Source organism: Colobus angolensis, unplaced genomic scaffold, assembly GCF_000951035.1.
Source record: "Colobus angolensis palliatus isolate OR3802 unplaced genomic scaffold, Cang.pa_1.0 Scaffold558, whole genome shotgun sequence".
Lineage (NCBI taxonomy): Eukaryota > Metazoa > Chordata > Mammalia > Primates > Cercopithecidae > Colobus > Colobus angolensis.
In genome coordinates this window covers 1,367,634-1,391,902 of record NW_012119132.1, presented here as the reverse complement: position 1 = coordinate 1,391,902, position 24,269 = coordinate 1,367,634, and the positions used below count along the sequence as shown (strand labels likewise).

General features: G+C 34.8%; 1 protein-coding gene across 6 annotated transcripts in view; it reads right to left on the bottom strand.

Moving 5' to 3' along the window:
• Nucleotides 1-24,269, bottom strand: part of NRXN1 (neurexin 1) — a 1,138,235-nt gene that overhangs the window by 157,360 nt on the left and 956,606 nt on the right. For all 6 annotated transcript variants that reach the window (XM_011961493.1, XM_011961492.1, XM_011961491.1 and 3 more), the window contains one exon: nt 15,040-15,211. In XM_011961493.1, the coding sequence (XP_011816883.1) occupies nt 15,040-15,211 (172 nt within the window). The remainder of the gene's footprint in view (nt 1-15,039; nt 15,212-24,269) is intronic.

The following is a 24,269-nucleotide window of genomic DNA, read 5'->3' as shown; positions in this document are numbered from 1 at the left end:
AGAAGGAAGAGTTCCCAATTTAAATCTCATGAAATGTTGATTTCTTAAATATGTAAAATATAACACACAATTAAGATTGATGGAAAAAGGTAGTCAAGTCTATTTGATTTTTATGGAGGCTAGAACATTCCAGATTCCAATATCATGAATGAACTCATGAACAAGTAGTATATGTTTCCAAGTTTTATCACATTCGTAAAATGGGGATAATTTATGAGGTTACTTTTAAGAATAATATGTAACGTCTGTAAAGCTGCTGGGGATGGTTTCTGGCACATATATATGATGACTACTATTGTTTTTATAGATTACATAGAATCACAGATCCTTAGAAATAAAAACAACTTGAGCTCCAATCTGGTGTAATTCCCATCCAATGCAGGATGATTTGATAACCTTGAAAAATTGGTCTCTTGAGCTGTATAGAATTAGAACGGAGTCTAAAAGTTACCATAGCTCAGTAAGAGTTGAAGTACATTATCTTATAAAACTACTCTTGTTCATGCTATTTCCTTTCTAAAGTAAATGTAAAAAGTTTGGAAACAGCATTGTCACAAATTGTGAATACAATGGATCTTCTCATTTTGATTTGTTTTGGTTTGGCTATACGTTGAAATACCCTAATTCCATTCAGTCATTATGCTTACTTTATCAAGTTAGTGGCCTTCTGGTATATTCAATACACACAACATTAAGTTCAAAGTGTGAAACCGAAATGACAATACAATGAAAACACAAACAGATCCAATCCTAGATTTCCTATTGCAAGGACAAGAAATTGAGAACATAATAGTCTGGAAAATGTATATCAGGAAAATGAGATTTACAAACAATTTATATGTATAGAAACAAAACAATTAAAATCTGAAACAGACTCCAAAATGTAAAATATCTGACCTCACAGAAGGACTTTGAACCCTATTATACATCTTTCTTCATCCATGCAAATTCTATTTGTTCTATAGTCTACTTTGACGAGTCACTGAAGAATTGAGGGGCAGGAAAATATATGATGAAAGCAATTTTAAAAAGATAAACCTCTTGGCTGCACACCAGATGGATTAAAATAATGGAGACTGGGGAGGAATATTTATTGTTTATAGCTGATAACAGGAAAAGAGGCCCAATTGTGTAAAAAGCCTTAGATCATTAGAATAATGTCAACCCAAGAATAAATGCCTCAACAGGAATAAACTCAACACCTTATCATAATCACTAACTTAGACTGAGTCTAGTTTCTCTAGGTAAAATGCAGGCAGTAGTCTCAGTTCTACTAGTAGGCACTGTGCATTACAGGAGGTGACAAATGTTCCAGATTGTCTCAAATATCTTGGTTTGTTCCTACTATATAGGAGTAACTATGAATAGTGTTTCTTTTTTTTTTTTATCAGAATTGTGTCTGTTTGAATGATAATTTTTATGATCTCCTAATTATTGAATGCCACCATGGAAATTTAAAAAAGAAAACTTCCCTGGATTGTTATAGCTTAAGCAAAAGTCTTGGGCAATCCCAACGTGCTTGGTGACAAAGAAAAAAAAAACAGCTCTACTTTCAGGAAATCTGGCTGTGGAAATGCACATGACTTGGAGATCCAAGCACAGACTGTATTTCAGCCTCTACTCATGTCCTCGGCTGGGACTCTGGGGCAGCACCCGCGCTCTCCAACTATACACAGTACCCTGTCCACCAGCTAGCATGGTTTCTCTAATGCTCATTTATTAAATTTCAAATGAATTCCTTAGCACTCAGCCCACATTTTACTCTTCTACGAAATCAGCCTTGACTACCGAACACCACTCTGTTTTCTACAGTTGTACAGAACATATATTTTGTGCCACTCATTTGAACTGTGTCTTTCTTAGTAATGTCTTCGTAGTGTTCTGCTTGGAGTGGGTTTGGGGACAGAGGCAGTACTAGTAGCACTTACATGTCTGCCAGGGTCAGGAGGAACAATCTTAAGTTTTTGAAAACGTTTGTCTCCATGTATGTGAACCGAAGTCTGACAGCCAAGAGAAAATAAATTTGTTCCCAGAAAGAAATACAAACTAATACGGGGAAGTTAGTGACTATTGCAATTGCAGGATTGCAAAACTAAAGTGTTTTGACTAATAATAGTGGAATTAACTTTTACTCAGCACTTGCTACTTACCAGGTTTTTAACAATTTTTAACTGTTTTGAAATTAATAACTCAATGAAACGTTAAACGACCTTACGAGGTAAGTACTGTCATTGTCCCCACTTTTTAGATTAGGAAAATGTGGTTAAAGAACTTGGCAAAAAATTTCACATCTCATCAGTGTTTGAACTAGGATTTGAACCCATGCAGTCTGGCTTTTGAATCTTCCCTCTTAAACTTCATGCTAACCTGCACACTTAACTTGCATCAAGTTTGTAGCATATGTCTGGTTTGATCATTTGATGTGTGGTATATAATTCTATAGCAATTTTAGTCATTAAGAGGAGTATTCAACTTAGACTTCGCAGTCACTTCTGCATCTAGATAAAGAATAACGAGCAGAGAGGAAGAACACTATTATGAGAATGCTTCTAATCACAAAGGACCCCCAAATAGCTCTTACAGATCTGAATAGAAGTAATAACCACTGGTATCAGAATCTCAGCACAACAAAGGTCTGAGTGTCATCTGATCTGGTGGGGACCAATAATAATATTTTGTGGATTATTTCTTAGGAGAATTAAGAATTATTTCTTAGGCAGCATTGCATAATCCTACAGAGCATTGGAGTAGGCTTTAGAATGTATGGTGTCGGCAAGTAAATGAATCTCCCTGTGTTTGCTCGTTTATCACTAGGAGATACTGTAAGCTGTCTTACAAAGATTTTGTGAGTGTTAATGCAATGATGTTTATAAATAATGTATGCAAAATAATTAGCATAGTGCCCCATATAGAGTGCCCACTATAGACTGCATGTCTAAGTTATTGTTTCTGATACTAGCTCTTACAAATAGGCAGAAATTTCAAAAGATTCTATGAATGTCTGGAATTTTGGATGAGTTCTGTTACCTCTTCACCCCAATGCTAGCGCAACATGAATTCCCTTTATTGAATCAATTTGACAGATGTAACATTCTATTTGAACTCCATTTCCATAAAGCACAGCCCTCATCTAATTATCCCCAGGTCTGCCTTCTACTGTGATTGTGCCCATTCTGCCTCTCTTTTTTACCAAAGCAAATCTTTTCATTTAAAAAAGCTTCCTTTGGTTTGTTTCACCTGTAACCACAAAACGCACTCTTGTCCAAGTCCTCTGCCGACCTGAGCAATAAAAATAATAAATGAGAGAACTGAAGACTCTACTTGGACCTTTAAAATGCTCCAGCAAAGGTGACCCTGAAAAATTATTATGGCATGTTATCAATTAGGTGACACAATCTAGAAAAATGAAAGCGAAATATTCCTTTATTCTGTCCGATTTTATATCTCATAAATCCTGCTAAAATACTACATTGGAAATGCATATGGTAATATCTAGACAGGCTTATGTTAGATACATTCTTTTTGGATTCTCAGTGGACATTTTACATACTAGGGCCACCAATACACATAATATGCCCAAGATGACAAATTACTTCAATAATACTTAACATGAGGAAAGTCTGTCTCAACTTTGTGGGGAGGGGTAAAGTCAGCTGCTTTGTAACACAGCTAAATTCATAAAGCTAAAAACAAAACAGAATTTAAAATGTTTAAGATAAAAGTCTGTCTTTGAGAAACATTCTACCCATGAGACTACATTTGACACAAAATATTCATCATCATAATTTAAATTTTAATATATGGCCTATTTAAAGGCTTCATACTTCAAAAGGTTTTTACATTTATTTTGTCATTCTGTCTTAATTAAGAACCAACTCTAGGATTAGATGAAGTTACACCTTTGGATTGTTAGAAAAATTAGGTTGATATTCTTCTGGAATAAATCTGCTTTTCTGATAACCACATGAACAAGCCAAAATACATTTTTTTCACAACAAATGCATCTGACTTATAGTTACACAAAGGCATTATGTTTCATTAAGTTATTTTTTCTGAAATGTTACATAGAATTGAGTAAAAGGTATGTTTAGGTGGAAATCATTTCTAAACTCTAATTTTGGAAAAAAAAAAAATTATAGAATGAGAGTTCCAAATACCTTTCATTCAGTTTTCCTCCTGTTAGTAATTAACAAACCATTAGGCAGTCCTCAAAACCAAGAAGTAACATTGATAATAAACAGTTGACTAAAGTATAGACTTTATTTGGTTTTACCAGTTTTTAACTACGTCCTTTTTCTATTGCAGGATCTAACCTAAATCCCACATTGCATTAAACTGCCATGTTTCCTTTGTCCCTTCAGACCTGTCTTTTTTTTTGTAATTCACATAGTTGACACTTTTGAAGAACACTGGCCATTTGGTAAAATGTTCCTCCATTTGGATTTGTCATAATTAGATGGAAATTATGGATTTTTGTTGAGAACATGAATACCAAAAAACTGAAGAGCCTTTTTTAGCGTGAAGGTTCATAAAGTCAATATTTTTTATTACTGGTGACATTTAACTTGATCACTTAACATGATCTGCTGAGTTTTCTGAAGAAAGTTACTACTTCTACTTGGAAGAAATATTTTTAGACTACATAAAGTACGAATCTCTACTCAAAAGTTTTTCGCACTTATTTTGGAATCTATTAGGGAATCCCAACTTCAAAAATTTTTACATTGGGATTCTAATGATGATTTCCTATTTCCATCACCCTTCTATATTATTAATTTTAATTTTTCTGTATGGGTGACCTGTCCTTGCTTCCTTATTTATCTATCTGTCTGTATATCTATCTTTCTATCTGTTCAGTTACTTGTTTATATCAGCATGGGTTCATAGATGTTTATTTTACTCTTTTGGTTATAATCCAATGACATGTCCATTAGTTTTATTGCTCAATTTGATCTAGTTCTGGCCATTGGAAGTTTTTTCAGATTGGTTCTTATGCTCCTTTGTCATGCTTCTCTCTCAGGGGTCAATGAAGTATGCCCTACAGGTCAAATGTATCTACTACTATCCAATATTGCAAATGAAGATTTATTGGAACACAGCCACACGCATTCATTTTCCTATTAGCTATTGTTGCTTTTGAGCTACAATGGCAGAATTGAGTACTTGTGACAGAGATCATGTGGTTCTCAAAGCCAAAGATATTTAATATTAGGCCTTCTATGATGAAAATTTGTTGATCTTTGCTCTAGATGAATTTTCTTTTTTTAATTATGAACTTTGAATAGTGGCCAAAATGTATTTAATTGTTACATGTGAGGTACTTTAGAATTCAGAATCTTGAATGTTTAGCTTTCCTATATTCTCCTAACTTCATTAGTTGTAATAATTTTGATGCTAGACATTTATTATTTTGTTGGAAGAAAACAAAATGGATTATCAGTATTCTATTGAGTTTAAAATACAAAATCACACAGAGTAAGAAAATAATGGTGAGACAAAGGTGAAAAATTATCTACTAAGAGGCGCAAAAAAGAAAAATTGTCCTCTTGCATGATATGTTTTAAGTTTCCTAAATACATGCAAAGGGCTTTATTAACTTCTTCTCATAATAATGAACGGTAATATGGTAGTTTCCTCTTATTCCACAGTTTCAGTTACCCACAGTCGAATGCAGTCTGAAAATATTAAACGGAAAATTTCAGAAATAAACAATTCATGCCATTTCAGTAAATGGCATGCAATTTAAATAATAAAGTCTTAAATTGCATGCCATTCTGAGTAGCATGATAAAATCTCTGGCCATCCCACTCCATCCCTCATGAGACATGAATCACCCCTTTTTCCAGTGTATCCACATGATATAGTCTGTTAGTCACTTATAAGTAGCCATCTGGGTTATCAGATCAACAGATCACAAGAAGAAGGGTGAGTACAGTACAATAAGAAATTTTGGGACGGGGAGAGAGAGAGGAAGAGGCCACATTCACAGAACTTTTATTATGGCATATTGTTATGATTGTTCTATTTTATTACTAGTTATTGTCACTAATCTCTTATTGCGTCTAATTTATACATTAACTTTTATCATAGGGATATATGTATAGGGAAACACATAGTATATACAGGTTTTGGTACTATCTATGTGTTCTGGCATCCAATGAGAGTCTTGGAATGTATTCCGCAATGGACACAGGGGGATTCTTGTACTTTCCAGAGATGTTATATTGATAGCAATTTTTATCTTTATGATATTGGACACAGTTATTTCACCATCACACTTCATAATCATGACATGATTTACCAAGAGACCTTTCCAAATGAAACTCTTAAAACATATATTTTGGTTTTAAGGATATTTATTATGTAATGCCCCAGTGTTATAATTATATCAAGCATAGTATTAGTGCTTAAAATAAATTTATTACAAGGATAATGTCATTCTTATGATCCTATTTTGGAAAACAATTGTTTAAAACTGGAAGTACAAAAGTTGGGCTCATTCTGTGAAAGAAGAAAATTATCTGAGCTAGTAAAGGCTCCACCCAGAGGGCTATGTCAGTGGTTAGAAGGTTATTAGCAGAAGGTTAGTAAAGGGCAGCCACATTTCACTGGAAGCATGTTTATTTAGGGGAGGAGGAGGTTTCCTCCTATATGTTCATTACACAGACTATATTTTTTCCTCCAAAACCTCAACATCCTCAAAGATCACCTAGAGCAGAGGTTCTGAATTCTAAGTAAAAGGGCCTAAGGATGTTAAACTGCAACCCTTAAACATCACATACATTATTTTGTATACAAATGCAGATAGATGTGTATTTTTCTAAAGATAGAATGGTCTACTTTATTGGATTCTTATGGAGGCAGAGATTCAAAGGAAGTTAAGAAAAACTGATTTAGATTAATGTCTAAAACTAAATACAGTTCCAAAGCTTTGTACTCTCCATAGGGGCCTTGACACTAGTGTAGGATAGTCTGTCCTTTTTGATACTCTGCCTCCTCTTGACGGCACTTCCATTTGTTTATTAGAAGTTAAGTGACATTAAAACCAACTTACTCCTGGCCAGGCGCGGTGGCTCATTCCTATAATCCCAGCACTTTGGGGGGCTGAGATGGGTGGATCACGAGGTCAAGAGATCGAGACCATCCTGGCCAACATGGTGAAACCCTATCTCTACTAAAATACAAAAACTACCTGGGCATGGTGGTGCACACCTGTAGCCCCAGCTACTCAGGAGGCTGAGGCAGGCGAATTGCTTGAACCCAGGAAGTGGAGGTTGCAGTGAGCCAAATTTGGGCCACTGCACTCCAGCCTGGTGATGAAGTGAGACTCCGTCTCAAAGAACAAAACAAAACAAAACAAGTTATTCTTGAGCTTACAAGATACACAAAGTGGGTAGACAGTGGACAAATATAAATAGCATGACAGTCATGAGACATATATAGTTGACGTTCAACTAATGACATTAAAGCTGAGAAGGAACAAATCACATAGTACAGTTTTAAAAATTGTTCATCATACACCAAAATACTAGCTATTACTTGTTATCATTATAAAAATATATAAATAAGTATGCCTGTGCTATTTAATAAAAGCTCCTGAAGATATAAGAAGTCAGAGTGCTTGAGAAAGTATTAAGAGAAAGGCTTGTCATTGAGTTGGGAATGTGACTTATTCTTCCATTGAAGTCAGCTAATTATAAACAATATGATAAAAACGAAGATACTTTTAGATAATAGTCAAATTATGAAAGCCACTGTTACAAAATACAAATATTAAAATCAACCAAATACTTGTAAATACCATCTGAAGTTTCCTAAAAACCTAATACTCTTTAAAATGTCATTTATCTGGCTTTCAATGTTTAACTATTCTTATAACTTGTTTCCACCTCATTTTCAAAAAGCTAAATTTTTGCATTATAGTGACAATTAATTTTTTATATCTGACATGATTAATTCATTGTCTGTAACCAGTAGATAGATTCATTAACCTGATTACCCATATCTTTGGTAAAAAGTCCTTCAAGACAATCTCAGCCAGTATCTTTAGCCACACTTATTTAAAATCATGACAATGCTATTCTCTGTTTAACATGACTATTTTTCAGGAGTGAGGCCAGTATATCCCTTCATGATGATAAGAACTTAAATTACTAAACAAATTGTATGTTGGAAACAATAATGGCAGACAAGAAGTTAAAGGGGGAAATTTCATGAAATCGTTTAGAAGGGCTTCTATTTGTACATTACAACATAAGATATACTTGGCAAAAGTTCTAGCCTACTTGATATAATATCCTTTACTTTTGTTTTACCATGACTCTTAGAAAACATCTGCAGTATCTCTGTTTGCCAGCCTGTGTAGTTTAAATGATGCCAAAACCCATCAAACCATCAGAGAATCTTGCTTTCTCTTTTAACAGAAAATTTAAAAATGCTAACATGGTTGCCTTACAGTAACTGTAAAAATTCTGATATTTAAAAAATCCTAGTCATTGTTAAAGTAAGAACAAGTGAGAAGTCTGATAATATATCATTTCTTTCCATCTCCTTGGACACAATTTCTCAGAAGCTAAGCTTAGAATTTTAGGAAGATATATTCAATATACTACTTAATAAAAAAGTTCATTATGTTTCGTCATTTGGAATAACCTCAAATTCCCAGCAAAACTGAACACTGTTTAAAAAGATAATTAAACAGGAAAAATCAGAGTTTCAGACACTTGTTTAATCTAACATAGCTACTGTATTTGTGGCTTCAGATTTCTCAGAGTAAGATTTATTATAGAAAATTAGTGTTAGTAAACATTTAACTATTTCCAGTGGAAACCAAACATTTATATATTGAAATAAATATTCATCTATGCATGTAAGTATATTTTGGCTAAAAACTACTAGCAAAAAAATGCTTTGACCTAGAAGTTTAATGAGGGATGTAGATTTATTCAACAACCATTTATTAAGCACCTTCTGTGTGTCACACCCTGATTATTATGTCCTTTGTTGGACTCTAGTCAAAATTGGTTAATTTAAATAATAATTCAAATATTCCATATGGTTTATCAATTTCCACAATACTTATATTTTCACTATTTACTTTTAGAGGAAGGAAAAAAATTAGTCAAAGATTCCCCATATCTATACATTTAATGAGAACATGGGCAAGTCTTCTTTTAGCAAACTTTTTCTTCCAAATGATTCTTAAGTATGCTAATGTTCTAATGGTCCATAATGATTTACTTAATTTGCTAATAAAGTTTCTCCAGTAAAGTTAGAAAATAATTAGTGCTTACTAATGAGTATTTTTGATTCAAAACTTTAGTGAAAACCAAACAACTATGGTTATTATGAGAAAATCTTTTTTATATGTTACTATGTTTAAATACTCGTAAGAGAGTCTTGTATGTGTTATGTGTTTGTGTGGGTCAGCAGAAATAGCAGACTGTGACATTGACTGATACAGTTAGGACCAATCATGCAAGTAATAACATTTAGTTATGAAGAATAGGCTATGCTATGTTTAAAAATGCATCTAATGATCTTTGTATATTTTAATTTATGTTTCCCACACTTCATAAAGGAAGGTGCATAGCTTGCAGACAGGAGTCCCCAAATGTAGTTTTTACTCTGCCACTAACGAGCATTGTGATCTTGAGCAAACTAGTTGGTCTCTTCAAGGTTCTAGTTTGCTGTTTGATAAATGAAGGAGCTGGAATAGAAGAACATTGAAGTTCCTTCCCTCCTTCAAATGTAATGATCATGTAAGGTAGATTTCCTTAATTACATCATACTTTGAAAAATGAAATTAAACAAATATAAAACAATCATTAAATTAACCAACACTTCAGTAACAACCCTGCAATCTCTAAATATTAGAGTGACTTAAATAAATAATAAATTATTGATGACTTGAATTAAAAATAAACTAATCGATTAAGCTACACTAAAGGTTTAGAATTTGGGGTAATAATCAGTATGACTTCCTGAACCCTGAAATATTTTACCAGCTTTCATGGATGAAAATGGAGTTAAGGTTTAGATCTAATACCCATAAGCTCTTCCAGACAAATTGCATGATCATGAAAAAAGATTTATACCATCTCTATGGAGTCTTTGAGCATTTCTCTCTTTCTCTCAGATCTCCTTATCCCTAAAGGATCTCTTTATCTTACCACTCCAGACCACCATTTTCTATTTTCCTTAAACTTACTAGCAATCAAACTTGGCATTCTGAAAGTTAATACATTTTATTTGACATGTTTAGGTTTTCTGGATCCTCCTTATCTCCCATTCAGACCAATTTCTTGGCAAACAGGAATAATAACGTCTTTGACTTCTTTGTTCCTTCCTACAACTGGTTTCCATTTCATTGGTATCTAATGCCGTCTGGTGACACACAGCAGCACTAGAACATTGAATAATTGTTGGTTAAAAGGCGGTGGGGGAGGCAGAGAAGAAGGGGAGAGAGAGAGAGAGCCTAAAATGCAGGAATGTCTCTCCTTCTATTAAGTTGTTCATTAGGTTTTACAGTGTATTCTGCATTCATCCTGTTTATTTTCTCACATTCTACTTCAGTACTTTATCTTTTGATACACAGATTGTTTAGTAGTTTCCTAAATAGTTTGTCTGTCTCTATCACTTCCTGCTAATCCTTCGTAAATGAATGCATGCTTGAAGAGACCTAAACCTAATGTACTATTGATTTCACAGTCTTACTACACCACTCACTTCAAAATGGTCTCTCCTTCCTTGGAACAAGTTTTCCTTTTATATCTTATTCAGAAATTAGCCAAATATGATATCATAACTCTAGCACTTTCTCACATTTTATATTTTTAATCTTGAACTTTTTTTTGCCTATCTCTGTAACCAGACTGTAAATTTAGTATGTTCCTTTTATGTAGTATATATCCTTTAAATATTTGTTGATTTAATATGTTAACTCAAGTATAAAATGAACATTTGACCTTGTGTAGAGTGCAAAAGAAATCTTTTGACACACTGTGGTAGGAAAACAAATTCAAAGGTTTATTATCAAAGATAACAGTGATTTATCTGAAGCAATCTTTAGTCTGGGTAAGCAAGATGATGTTAGGCTTTGTGAATTAATGTTATGAGAAAAGAAAGTCTATTTTTGTTGAGAGAGAAAATTTTGCTGCATAACTGTAATTAGGGACAAATCAGAGATTAATGATGCATTATATTCTAGAGCTTTAACTGATAAGCACCAAGAAATGGCTTTCTCAACTTTAAATGGTTTGTAAAATATTATCTCTGTACTTTGCTCTATATACAGAAAATAATGGATACTAGGTCTGCTATTCAGAAAATTCAATATTTATTCTAAAATATAAATTGTTGAGTTATAGGAAGATTTCATAGACTCAAAAAGAGCATAAAATCTACTTCTACTAATTAGCTTCTCTATGAAAGCCTTCCAGGCAGTTACAGGGTAGTACCATTGGTCAATGCTTTGGTTGCTTTTCATTAAAGGTATAGTGTTGCTACCAGATGAATTGCTTCATATAAAAGCACTTACCACAAAGACCCATAATGGAAGGTTAAGTGTTATACTAATTACTAATTTCAATCCTTATTACCTATATTTTGCAGTACAGGCACTTTAAAGGAACCAAATACAGGCTGCTGGTTCCCTCTTCTCTGATGATAGGATTTGGTGGTAAAAGCTTTAATTTAGCTGCTCTTCTAATAAAAATAACACCCAAAATTAATAAAAAGAGCCATACCACAAACTGACATAAAATACATATACTAGACTTTTGCTATTGAACTTGTATTTACAATCACTTTGTCACAAACACTTTAATCGAGTTGACACACACACACTTCAAAATTTGTATTCAGCCATTAGGGCACCATTGCAGATGAATCTCCAAGAGAAAAAGGTATTTGAAATTTTCATGGCTTATTTCCTACCTCAGCATCACACTAAAATGAACACAGAGCAGATGATTAATAAAACATCTGATGACAATGGTGACTCCCCTGAGTTCTTTATATATTGATCATTATCTTTTTATATGTATATATTAAAATTCTTCATATGTGCTTTAATTTTCTTGAGGGCAGACTCTGTGTTTTTCCTTGCGTATATCCTTCAGAATAATTGCAACTTTGCCCACTGTCGGTTTATTTATATTTTCTAAAATATATCTTGGTAAAAAGGCATCTAAAATCTCTGATTAAAAGTTGAAAGTTGTATCTGAAACAACTATATGTAAGGATTTGCTTCTTATTACTATACTGCTCATTTCTATTTTTAAACATCTTTTACATTGTGTTTCTTATTCTGAACAATTGTTTAATTGGCAAATAAGGTACTATATGCATTAAACAAATATTAATCTAGAAAAACATGTAGAGATATTTTCTCAAATAATTAATAAGTACTGCCTCAATCTCAGCTACCAGATTCAAACTGGACATTAGTCTGCTACAAGAACACAGGAACCATATCTTTTTTGAACTATATTCTGTACATGGTATCTGGTATGTGTTCAATCAAATAAAATACAGTAAAATTGGGGGATACAGAAATTTTTGAAAACATAAAATATTTACTAAAATGCAATGATGTTCGGCTCATATATCCTATATTTCTTTTCTATCATCTATGCTTGGGTAATGCATCCTGTATTTCTCTTATAGAGATACATTATGCATATTAATAAAGGCCAAGTATAGATATTTTAACTTGGCTTAACCCAGAATTTCCCAAACTAATTTGAGCATGGGAGCTTAACCCAGACTTTGCCAAACTAATTTCCCAGACTAATGGGACTTTCCATTTCTCACCATAAGTAGTAATAACCTCTAGGTAAAGATACCAGTTTGGAAATTGCTGATAAGTGTTAAAAGTTACTAAATAAAGATAATTTTAAAGAATTAACTACGAACACGAAACCATGCCTCAAGAGGCAAACGCCACACTGCAATAGTAACAGGATTGATTATTTTGCATGTTCAGGTCCACTGTTCACAGCTGACAACATCCCATGAGCAAAGCCTAGACCTTACCCTATTATGTATTTTCATTGGATCCAGTGTGATGACTTTCTTTCAGCAAATAGGCAGTGATTAATCCATATTTTAGGAAAATTACCAATACATCTTTCTGGAATTTTATTAAGGTTTTAGCTATCACTTCTAAAAGCAAATTTTTAGGCTGGGCATGGTGGCCCATGACTGTAATCCCCGCACTTTGGGAGGCTGAGGCAGGAGGATCACTTAAGGTCAGGTGTTGAAGACAAGCCCGAGCAATATAGCGAGACCCCCATCTCTACCAAAACCTTTTAAAAATTTGCCAGGCATGGTGGTGTGCACCTGTAGTCCTAGCTACTAGAGAGGCCGAGGATGGAGAATTCTGTGAGCCCGGGAGTTTGAAGTTACAGTGAGCTATGACTTTGCCACTACACTCCAGTCTGGGTAAAAGAGTGAGATCTTGTTTCAAAAAATAAAAAAAAAAAAAGCTAAATTGATAAAATAAAGAATAAAAATTGAAATTGCACATTTATACCAGGATTTCAGATAATGCAATAATCTGGGATTAGTAGGGGCTATGTAACATTGCATGCATCTTTAAGTTACTTGGCTTTCAAATCTTCTGTTACTTCACCTTGTTGTATACAGTTCACATAACTGTAGTGTAACATTGTGATAATTCCCAAGACATCGATTCAGCAAATATTTATTGAGTGCCTACTATTTGCCAGTATTATAACAGGCACTGGACATATTAATTTCCTTGCTTCCTAATTTTGTCATAGAGCAGTTTTTTAAATTACATTTAATTCAGCAAATATTTGCAGAGTACTAGGCTTATGGAATAGGTTTGAACTAGGGCTTGAAGATTTAGAATTCTATAAACCAGAAAAGGTCCAGAAGGGTATTACAGACATTTCATTCCACAATCGTGAGTCAGTACTTGGGATATTTGATATCAATTGAATACATTGGTTATGTCATTAAATTACTTCTTTCAAGAACCAAATAAGTCTGATAGAGGAATTTAATATATATTTTGATTATTATTTTTATTGGATAAAATAGAAATGTATTTTTATACTTTTTCCTTATACTGTGTTATAAATTGTGTGCTTTGCAAAAAACATAGTTATATCTAAAGGGAAAAGAGATAAATGAGACAGATACTTTTGGTAACCTATTTTACACTAAAATATAAAGATGATAATGATTGCAGTAAAATGCCTTTATACTTTTAATTTATATTTTACTTCAAAACATATTTGTTTTAAAATTGAGGATACATACAACCACAAGTAACACTGTTTAAAATTTCTAATCTACCACCTTTGTTTCAATGACATAATATTGATAAAAGTCATTCACAATAAACAAGATAATTTTTATTTCATCAATAATGGCTTGACATTTATTTTATAGACTTAAAATGAGTAGCACTACTGTCAAAGAATCCTCATGAAACTCCATGGTTATACGAAAGTGAAAACAAACTTCTTTTATGTACATGTTCTTATAACTGTTGATTTATGCTACTATTGTTTTCTCACTATTTCTCTATCTCATGGGAGTCCTACACTTTAATGAGTTTCAGCTGTGCACCACCATCTGAGGAACGGTTAGGTCTCATTTTCTCTCAGAAAAGAAAAATAAATAAAGTGTTATAATATTCTTTCCCTTAGTTTTAAATTTTAACTTTGTTACTTTTGACAAAGCCTTTCCTTTGTTTAAATGCAAGGATCCAGTAAAAAGAGCTTTGATATGTTGTGCTTTTTATGTGTGCATTTTTCTGATTTCATTGATGTCCTGAATTTTGAAAATGATAATGTACACCTTCACGTTCTCCTATAAAATGGCATTTGTACACTGTAGCAAGAACAGTTTAGGACAGCATTACATTCACATGACTCTAAAGTCCAATAAATAGTTGATGGTTTCTCAGAAAACCACAATTTGGTGAAACGGACGCAAAACAGTGCTTTTTCTTCCAGTTTGATTTTCATAAAATCTTCCCCCGATACATATTCACTTGCTTACCTGCAGGGTAGCGCTCGATCACTGGCCAGCTGTCCACCTGTAATGTGGCATTGCCACCACTCCTCGTGAAACGAACTACATGGTATTTCCCATCATTAATGATTGCATTGGACTCTTCAATGGCGATGTCATCTGTCCCAACATTAAACTTAACTCCAATTTTTCCCTGGTGCTGTAAGAGAGGAGGGGAAAAAAGAGTTGTATTAAGTTGACTAGTCACCATTTGATAAAGATCACATACAAGGTATTGTTTAAAATGGTGCTTTGGACAACAGCTGTTTTCCTCCAATTTTACTTCTGAAAAACTACATGTAGTAGAAGCAAGATTCTTGACATTTGGGTAAATTTAAGACATCTCTTTCATGGATAATTGATATTCCAAAAGGCACACTTTCAAGGGAATTGAGCTGCATTCTTCCCAGAGGTTGTCACAGAGAAGGTGCATGGCTGCCCGCACAAAGGACATACTTTCATGTCCTTTAACACAGCCCCTTTAATCCACTCTCCCCATTTCACAAGAAAAATAGGGCTCCAAATTCTCCCTTTTAATAACTGGTGAAATCAGAGCAATGATGTCTGTTTAGAGCCCACTGACATATGCTCACAATATAGGAAATAATTCTAAAGGGTATGGGGCATAGAGGCATTTAATGAGTGCAGTCCTTTACTCAGTATTCACAAACCATCAAATACTAAGAGCTTGAAAGTTATTCAATGTTTTTATTTTATTGATGATGAAACATCAACACTTTATTGATGATAACACAGGAAGGTACAAGACTTGTTCAAGGACACATAACTTAATAGAGACGTACTAGAACTAAAATTCAGTTCCTTTATTCTTAGATTATACCTAAGCTAAGTTAAAGCAAAGATATCATTATCCAAAATTAACCCCCTCTTCAAATTATGCAAAGCCGCACTATGAATCATTCTAACTATAAAGTTATTGCTGTTAACTTTAGAATTTCATAATAAAAGGTAGCAAAGAGAAACATGTGCTATGTCCTCTGCCTCTGAGAAGCATTCTCTAACAGGACTGTCAACTCTACCATGAATTCTGCAGATTTTTAAAGCATGTGGATTTGCCTTAATCAGTCGCACAGAATACCTGCGCTGTAGGCCGTTGTCAGAACACATAACCTCAAACTGTCTGTGGTTCACCCTTCATCAAATCTCAGTTGAGAGAAATGACATGGAGGAAGAAGGGTTTAAAGTACACACACTCCATCCTTTCCTGTAGAAGTTTTAAATCAGAATGTTAGAAACCTGAAGATGTGGACCACATTCTCTTGACTCTTTGTGGGGTTCTCATCATTATCTGAACTAGACAGCAGGAGTATGGTATCAGGTTACGCTGAGAATCCTTATGGAAAACCTTTTACAAAATTGCATTAACCAAAGGAAAATAGTTGAGGATGTTATTTTGCAGTATTGTTCATTCTCTCCTTCATGTAGAGATCCTAAAGGTTTCTGTTGGGTTTTTCCCCTGGGTTCTTATTGTACATAAAGATCTCTTTCTTATAAGTTAGCATGCTTACATTTTTTTTGTTTTGATTTGCTTTAGGCTTGATGGACGATTTAACTTTTTAAAAAATCACATTTTAACACTACATACATGTTTGTTAAATAAAGACAACTTATTATGTCTCTTAAATGAGATTCTTTAAAATTTTCCTGTAGAGTTATATCACATGTGTTAAAAACGTATGTAATAAATTAAATAAATTACTGAAAATGAGCAAAAAGTAATTCTACTACAATGAGAAAACAATGCAGGCTTACAAAAAGATCTGAGCTAAAATAGGTCTTTGAATAAAGTTTGCATTTTCATTGGACTTTTGCTGTTTGTTTATTAGCTGAATCAGTCTACACAATACTAAAATGTCTTACAATGCCATGTATTTAAAAGTAAGCGTCATGAGAAATACGTTGGAAATAATAAGTCCAGGGGAAAATATATACTAAAGTCTCTGCAGCTATTAAAATTACCCAGCCAGAAGTGGTGGCACACATGTATAATCCCAGCACTTTGGGAGGCCAAGCTGAAGAGGACTGCTCAAGCCCAGGAGTTGGAGACCAGCCTGGGAAACATAGCAAGATCTCATCTTTGCCATAAAAAAAAAATGTTGGGCATGGTGGCACACACCTGTATTCCCAACTACTTAGGAGGCTGAGGTGGGAAGATCACTTGAGCCCAAGAGGTTGAGGCTGCAGTGAGCTATGACTGTGCACTGAACTCCTGCCTGGTTGACAGAGTAAGACCCTGTCTCAAAATAAACAAACAAATATTTAAAAAATTACCCTATCTAGATGGACCCTGAGTTTCCTAACGACAAACACATACATAGGGCTCTACTCATTTTATAAATAGTAACACTGGTATTCTTCATAACAGTTCCATGAAGGAGACGCTATTTTATCTCCATTTTACAGATGAGAAAATTAAGGCACAGGGTGATTAAGCAATTTGGCTAAAGTCATACAGCTGGAAAGAGAAAAGCTGTGGCTCAGATCCACACAGTCAGGCTCCAGAGTCTGGTTCTTAATCATTACACTAGGCTGAGTTTAGGACTGTTGTACCATCCTATAGCTGTAGCTAGCAGATTTGGTAAATCTAGCTGTTTTTACTACCTGTTTTATCTCTCCTGCTAGAGTAGCATCACTAAGGGGCCTTGTCTTATTCTTTGAAGTTAGTAGATATGTATCAATCAATGTATGCTTAAAATAATTTTGGAATAAATTGCAAGCAACTGATATGAGGATATAATCGAATATTTAAATGCTTCTTTTTGTTTCAGTTTCAGCTGAGATGTTAAGATGATAAGATAGTAAGTCAAAAACAGATTACTGTTTCCATCTTACAAAATGAAGTTGAAAATTACTTAAGCCAGACTTGCAAAGGAGAACACTGAGAACTGCTTTTAGGGTTCTGAATTAATTACCTACTTCAATCCATCAAAATGCAGAATAAGGAACGAGGAGATTGAGAATTAGAAGAGGATTTTTGGAGAGTTGAGATTTGATGTGATTTCCACATACCTGCAAGGTGGAAGCTTACTTTTCCCTATCTCGTGTAGGAGAAAGGGCCATTAGTGGAACATCTCAGAAAATTTGACATGTGTCTTCTGGAACTTGGTGGGTGGCAGTGGTCAAGGTAGTGAGCAAACTAGCATTTGACTATGCCTGAGAAATCTTCAAGGGAAGAGACTGTGGCGGACTGATGCCCAGTGGCCAAGGAAAGAGATACTGATGTACCAGGAGCCACCTGTACATACATTAGGGTTTGTTACGACAAAGGACACTTGTGGACCCTAGGTTAGTGTCCTGTAGAATTGTGTTGTACCCTGTTTAGCAGGGTTACTGAAGGAATTGGGCTGAGTAGTTTAGAAAACTCAGAAAAGAAGAAAAAAGAAAAAAAAAAAAAGAAAAAAGAACTTGGAGTTACAGTGATACATGACCAGAGGCTGAGGTGGGAATCCTAAATGACCATCTGAAGGAAGTGCATTTACTACCTTAATGGAATTGCAGGTAAAGAAATTCTAATGATATGGTTAAGGTCTCTAAAGAACCAAATGCTTCCAAAAAGTGCCTCCTTAAGAACCTTAAGTAAAGGCTAAGCTCAACTAGATGGCCACAATAATATTAGCCAAGTAAGGTCATTTACGCCCTTTATGTTTTCTTTCTTTTCCTGCTTCATCCCTGGAGGATAAGAGAGGGAGAGGAAAAGCGAAAGTTGTGGAAACAATCGTGTTCCTCCCACTGCAAGTGGGGGCTCCACTGTGGCTGAAGCAGGGATAATGAAGAGGCTTTAACTGACTTCTATTATTACAGAGGAGTAAGCTGATATTACATTTTATGTCTAAAAGTGAACGGATGACCTTTTTACTATCCAAGAGGGAGCAAGCACTGTTGAGACTTTCTGTGGACTTCCCTGGCGGTTTGAAAGAAATATTTTTACATAACAAGTTTGAATTCTTGTTACACGGTAGGAGGTAGCCCTTTCAACACAAGTATAGGAAGATATTTGTTACTCTAGAGTTGCCCATTGTTTTAGGGTCTCATCTATTATAGATCTGGTTCTTATCCAGGATAGACTGGAAAAAGTTCTTGAAGTTTCCTACTTGTTATGATAGGTAGGCCATAAGAGCCTATTTTCATCAGAGTATTAATTGTTGACAAGGTCTAGATTCAGGGAATAGAAGCATTGCATTGCTAAAGGTGAAAAATGCACTAAACTCTAAAATAAGTCTCTTTAACTTATCCTTAAAACTTTCTGCAATATGAAATGCAAAATATTCATTTTCTAGGTGCAGAAATCTCCAGATTTCATAGGATTTGATTTTTTGCAACACAATAAAATAAACAATGTAGAAACAAGGAGCGTCTGTGATGCTTGCAGAACATTTGACTTTTAAATGATGCCCATCTCTTCTTGGATATGATCAGTTTTTGCCTCAACTTCAAATGTCTTTGACATCTCATGGATTTAAAATCTAGAGTTAGCTAGAGTGGAAATGAAAACTATCAAAGTAAAGGATCAAACAGGCCCGAACCTAATTCAGACATTATCTACTTCACCCCAAGTTGCACCAGGCTTTGAAAAACAATTTATTTATAAATGATCACCAAAGAGTTTTCCCTGAAAACAATAAATTTAAAATACACATAAAGTACAAAATACTAATATCAAGCATATTTATAGGACTGGTATTTGCTATTTCTTTCAGAAACTATAGATATCCTTACAACACAACGTTTTCATGTTTATAGGATAGCAAGTCACTTAAATTATATAAACAATAAAACTTGCTAAACTTTCTTGGCAATGAATAATTACAATTTAAAAGAATTCATTTCAAACTCTTATTCTCTGGGATTAAATATGATTGTCTTGTCAAATTCTCATGAATATTACATTAGCAAAACCAGAAGTCATTTCACTGGACATGTTCTAATCTCCCTGTACTGCATCTTCCTTGAAATAGATAACTGGCTCAAATCATAATTTCAAAAATCTATTATGAGAATATCAGTAATGAGGTATTTATAATTTAATGAAGCCTTTCCATGGATTCATTAAATAAACAGTGACAAAGGTAATTATTGATTTTTTTTTACAAAAGCTCATTTCTGAATAAAGATCATATTATTAAACCAAGTTAAAAGGAAACATCATGAAATATGACACTGGGAAGGTCCTTGACAGTTCTAGCAAGTGGCACCATAGTTTAATGCATAGTCTAATTCCATATGAAATAACATATGCACTTGATGGTTTTATGTTTTAACTAAGATTAACATTTAATGGTGTAATCAATATCTTGGGCATACTTCAAGCAAGATGTTTGCATGTTACAGATGCAGATATAATATGTGCATATGAAATAGATAAAGCAGAATACACATAAGTAAAGATTTCAGTCTACATGTGACATACAGACGTGTTACATAAGATTTTAGTGCACTGTTTCCCCACACCCCATTCGTGAACTGTTATATAGAAATGTTTGGCTCAACTATGCTCAGGAACAGAGACCAGTAACAAACAAAAATGTCTTTCTCTGTGCCTGTTTACTATACTCTTAGAGAGGAGGACCAAACATTGTGAAGAAGTGTGCAACTCAGGCGGGCATGTAGATTAGTAGGAGCCCTGTTTATGTTCTGTAAACTTCTGTCATGCACCATAGTACAGTCCAGTACTCCAGGGCCCCACTTTGGGCAGAACTCAACAATGTCTTCAAATGCTCTGCATGCTTGTACTCATTTCAGAATACAGAAAGACTCCCATGGTCCAAATCTACATTGTTGATTGAAACCAGAGTTGGGTGAATGGAATGTTTTGCTTCTCCAGAGACTAATCCTCACCAGAGAGCAAAGGTTTTAAGGCATGAAGGGGAGTCTGAAGCCTATAGTCACAGTTGTTGGAGTATGCAACACTGCAGACAGTATCAGAGAGCCATCTGTTATCTCACCTAAAAACAAAAACACTCAGATAATTGCTAATTTAGCCCAAATATTTTTTTTTTTTTTTTTTTTTTTTTTGAGATGGAGTTTCACTCTTGTTGCCCAGGCTGGAGTGCAATGGTGCGATCTCGGCTTTCTGTAACCTTTGCTTCCTGGGTTCAAGTGATTCTCCCACCTCAGCCTCCAAAGTAGCTGGGATTACAGGTGCATGCCACCACACCCAGCTAATACTGTATTTTTAGTACAGGCAGGTTCTTCATGTTGGTCAGGCTGGTCTCGAACTCCTGACCTCAGGTGATCCACCCACCTCGGCCTCTTAAAGTGCTGGGATTACAGGCGTGAGCCACTGCCCCTGGCCACCCAAATACATTTCTAAGTGAATTACTTAGAGGCTCTCTTGGCTGGTAGAGACTCTCTTTACCAATCTAGATGACCTATAATGGTAAGAAGTGATTTTAATCCAGTTGTTTTAACCTAGCACTGAGATATACATGCCATCCTCTAACCCCCAAAAAGCAATACCACCACATCAAAAATAAGAAGCTCCTGCTGCCCTGTCTCCTATTTTCTCCATTATATAGTGTCTTTTTAAAATTCATTCAGGTAACTGATAAAAAGTATATAACATGCACCCAGCATTTTGCTCCTACTGGGAGGACAATAAAAACAGATAAAGTCTGTTTTCTGCTCCTGGGGAAACTTTCAATCAAATTGGGAAGGTAAATCGTGCATGCAAATACTCATACCCACAAAAGAGTTGAGGGAGTGGTGGGGAGAAACACAGGTACATTGGGGGAAGCATCTGAAGGATCTCAGGAAGCCTCAAACTGCCATGGGAGCAAAGTAGCATTTGGACAGTCCTAACACTACCAGCAGGTTTCAATGCAACACCCAGGGATATAGAAGTTACGTTCTCTCTATCTTCTATCTCTCCTTTCAGGCCCCACATACCAGACTACTCACGATGTGCCAGGCATTGAGCTCTATACATTTATCTCCTTTAAAACTCCCAGCAGACCTGAAAGGTAAGTGCCATTGTCTCTATCTTCTTGGAAACTTTAATCTTGCTGAAATCACACAGCTAATAAGTATGGGTACTGAAATCTGACCAAGTTGGTGGGACATTCTAAAACTGAATAATGTCAGTTGTTTCAGTGTTCCAGGAAAATGTCTTGAAACTAATGCATCCTTAGAGGACTGAGTCAAGAGGAGGGTTACTACAGGGTGCATGGTTTTGTTTGCTTGTTTTTTGTGTTGTTGTTGTTGTTGTTGTTGGCTAGTTACATTTTGTGGCACTACAGAATAAGGAACCAGAACTGGGCAAGATATACGGGCAATACTACCTCAGAAACATCTCATTTAGGAGTCATACATTTTTTAAAAAAACAGCCTTTTCATTTCCCCATCAAATCTTCATTAAGGATAGTGTATCTTTTCTAAAATGTCTCCATCCTACAGGATGCTGTAGCTCCTTCAATGAGACTATATCCTGGCAGTGATATTAATTTCCTGGAGGCATAAATTCATCTCTTGGTCCTAAGAATGTCTAATAAAATTTTGTAAGCCTGTGCTAGTCCTCCTCTACACACTGCTTTGGGTGTTAGTTTTTATGTGCCCATTTCAACTTCTCAAACATATTTAAAAGAACTTTAGGGTAGGAAAAAAGACTGGTGTATAACTCATTGTATCCTTCACAGCACTTCCCAGAATATCTTTACTTTTGCAAATTTCCAATATTCTTTCACATCTGATTTTTTAAAATTGAGATATAGTTCAGATATCATAACATTTGCCCTTTTAAAGTATACGGTTCAGTGGTTTTAGTATATATTCACAAGGTTGTGCAACCGTCACCATTATTTAATTTCAGAACATCTGCATCATGTTCCAATTTTCTTTTGATGAGATAACGCATACAAAGTTCTTAGCACACGTAATGGTTACACAGTTCCTGTGAGCTATTAGCATTATTAATTAATACAATTGTTATCATTATCCTCTCCTTTGAAAAACAATGTTTAGCTTCACCATAGTTTGATGGAAGTTAATTAAAATATTGCTTGAATTATATAGACATTTCAGTTTTGCTAGAAGATAAATTTTTAATCTTTACAACTTGTGAAGCAGGGTATCTATTTTGTAAATGGGGAAGCTAAAGTTCAGAAAGGCTGAGACTTGACCAAAGTCAGAGCATCTATCTATTACTTGGATCAAGAGAAGATATTCTAAAATCTAGCTGTGCTCAACTGTAAGATAAGTGGTTCTCCCATTGATTATGCTGAGGCAGAGTATCCTTGATTAGACAACATCTATGTCCCCTCCCATCTCAATATTATGGTTCTAGGGAAATCCTAAATGTAAGGTAAAGCAGTTCTCACAGAAAAAACTTAGAAAGATATTACTAGTTGAGTTTTTTGAAACACATTGAAGGTGCCTACATTTGAATTTGAGTCTCTCTTAGATTTCCTTCAAAATTAAAAAAAATAAACTCTAAGATTTTATTATGTTTTTAAATCAGAGATTCTCCAAATTAGGAAGAGAAAGAGGACTTTGCATTAGGCTGAAGTATCAGTAATCTGTGAAGCCTTTTGTGAACTATGTATGTTCCTTCCCAAGAAAGTATAACCTCTGATGGAAGGGCTTGTCATTGTTGGGAAGAGCCCTTGCCTTATCAGGTATGTAGGAATTCGTGGTGGTAAAGTGAGAAAAAGGATGGACAGATCTTGAGCTCCAGTGATAACAACAAAATACTTCAGTGCTTCTATTTCCTCATTGTCTTTCCTTAGACGAAACCAAATAAAAAATCAAAACAATGTCAAGATGAATTTAGTCCACTAAGTGACGGGCTGCTGGATCTTTGAATGGGGTAATAACCTTGATATTGGTATTTTAAGATATTCTCCATTTTGTTTCACGAAATGAGCCAATACTGGATTATTCTTTACATAGTATTTGAGAAGACATTCTCAAACCATTATGAAGTCCTCCGGTGTGACTATGGGTACAGACATATCAGCAAGCCTTTTCGTGGTACTTCCCCTGGTTCCAAATAGCACATGTTTGCATGATATCACAATGCCTGTAGAATAAAACAAAGCTACCTTAGCCTCTTGTGAATCAGAGGCATCTCACTGAGATAATTAATTCTTTTTTTTTTTTTTTGAGACGGAGTCTCGCTCTGTCGCCTGGGCTAGAGTGCAGTGGCCGGATCTCAGCTCACTGCAAGCTCCGCCTCCCGGGTTTACGCCATTCTCCTGCCTCAG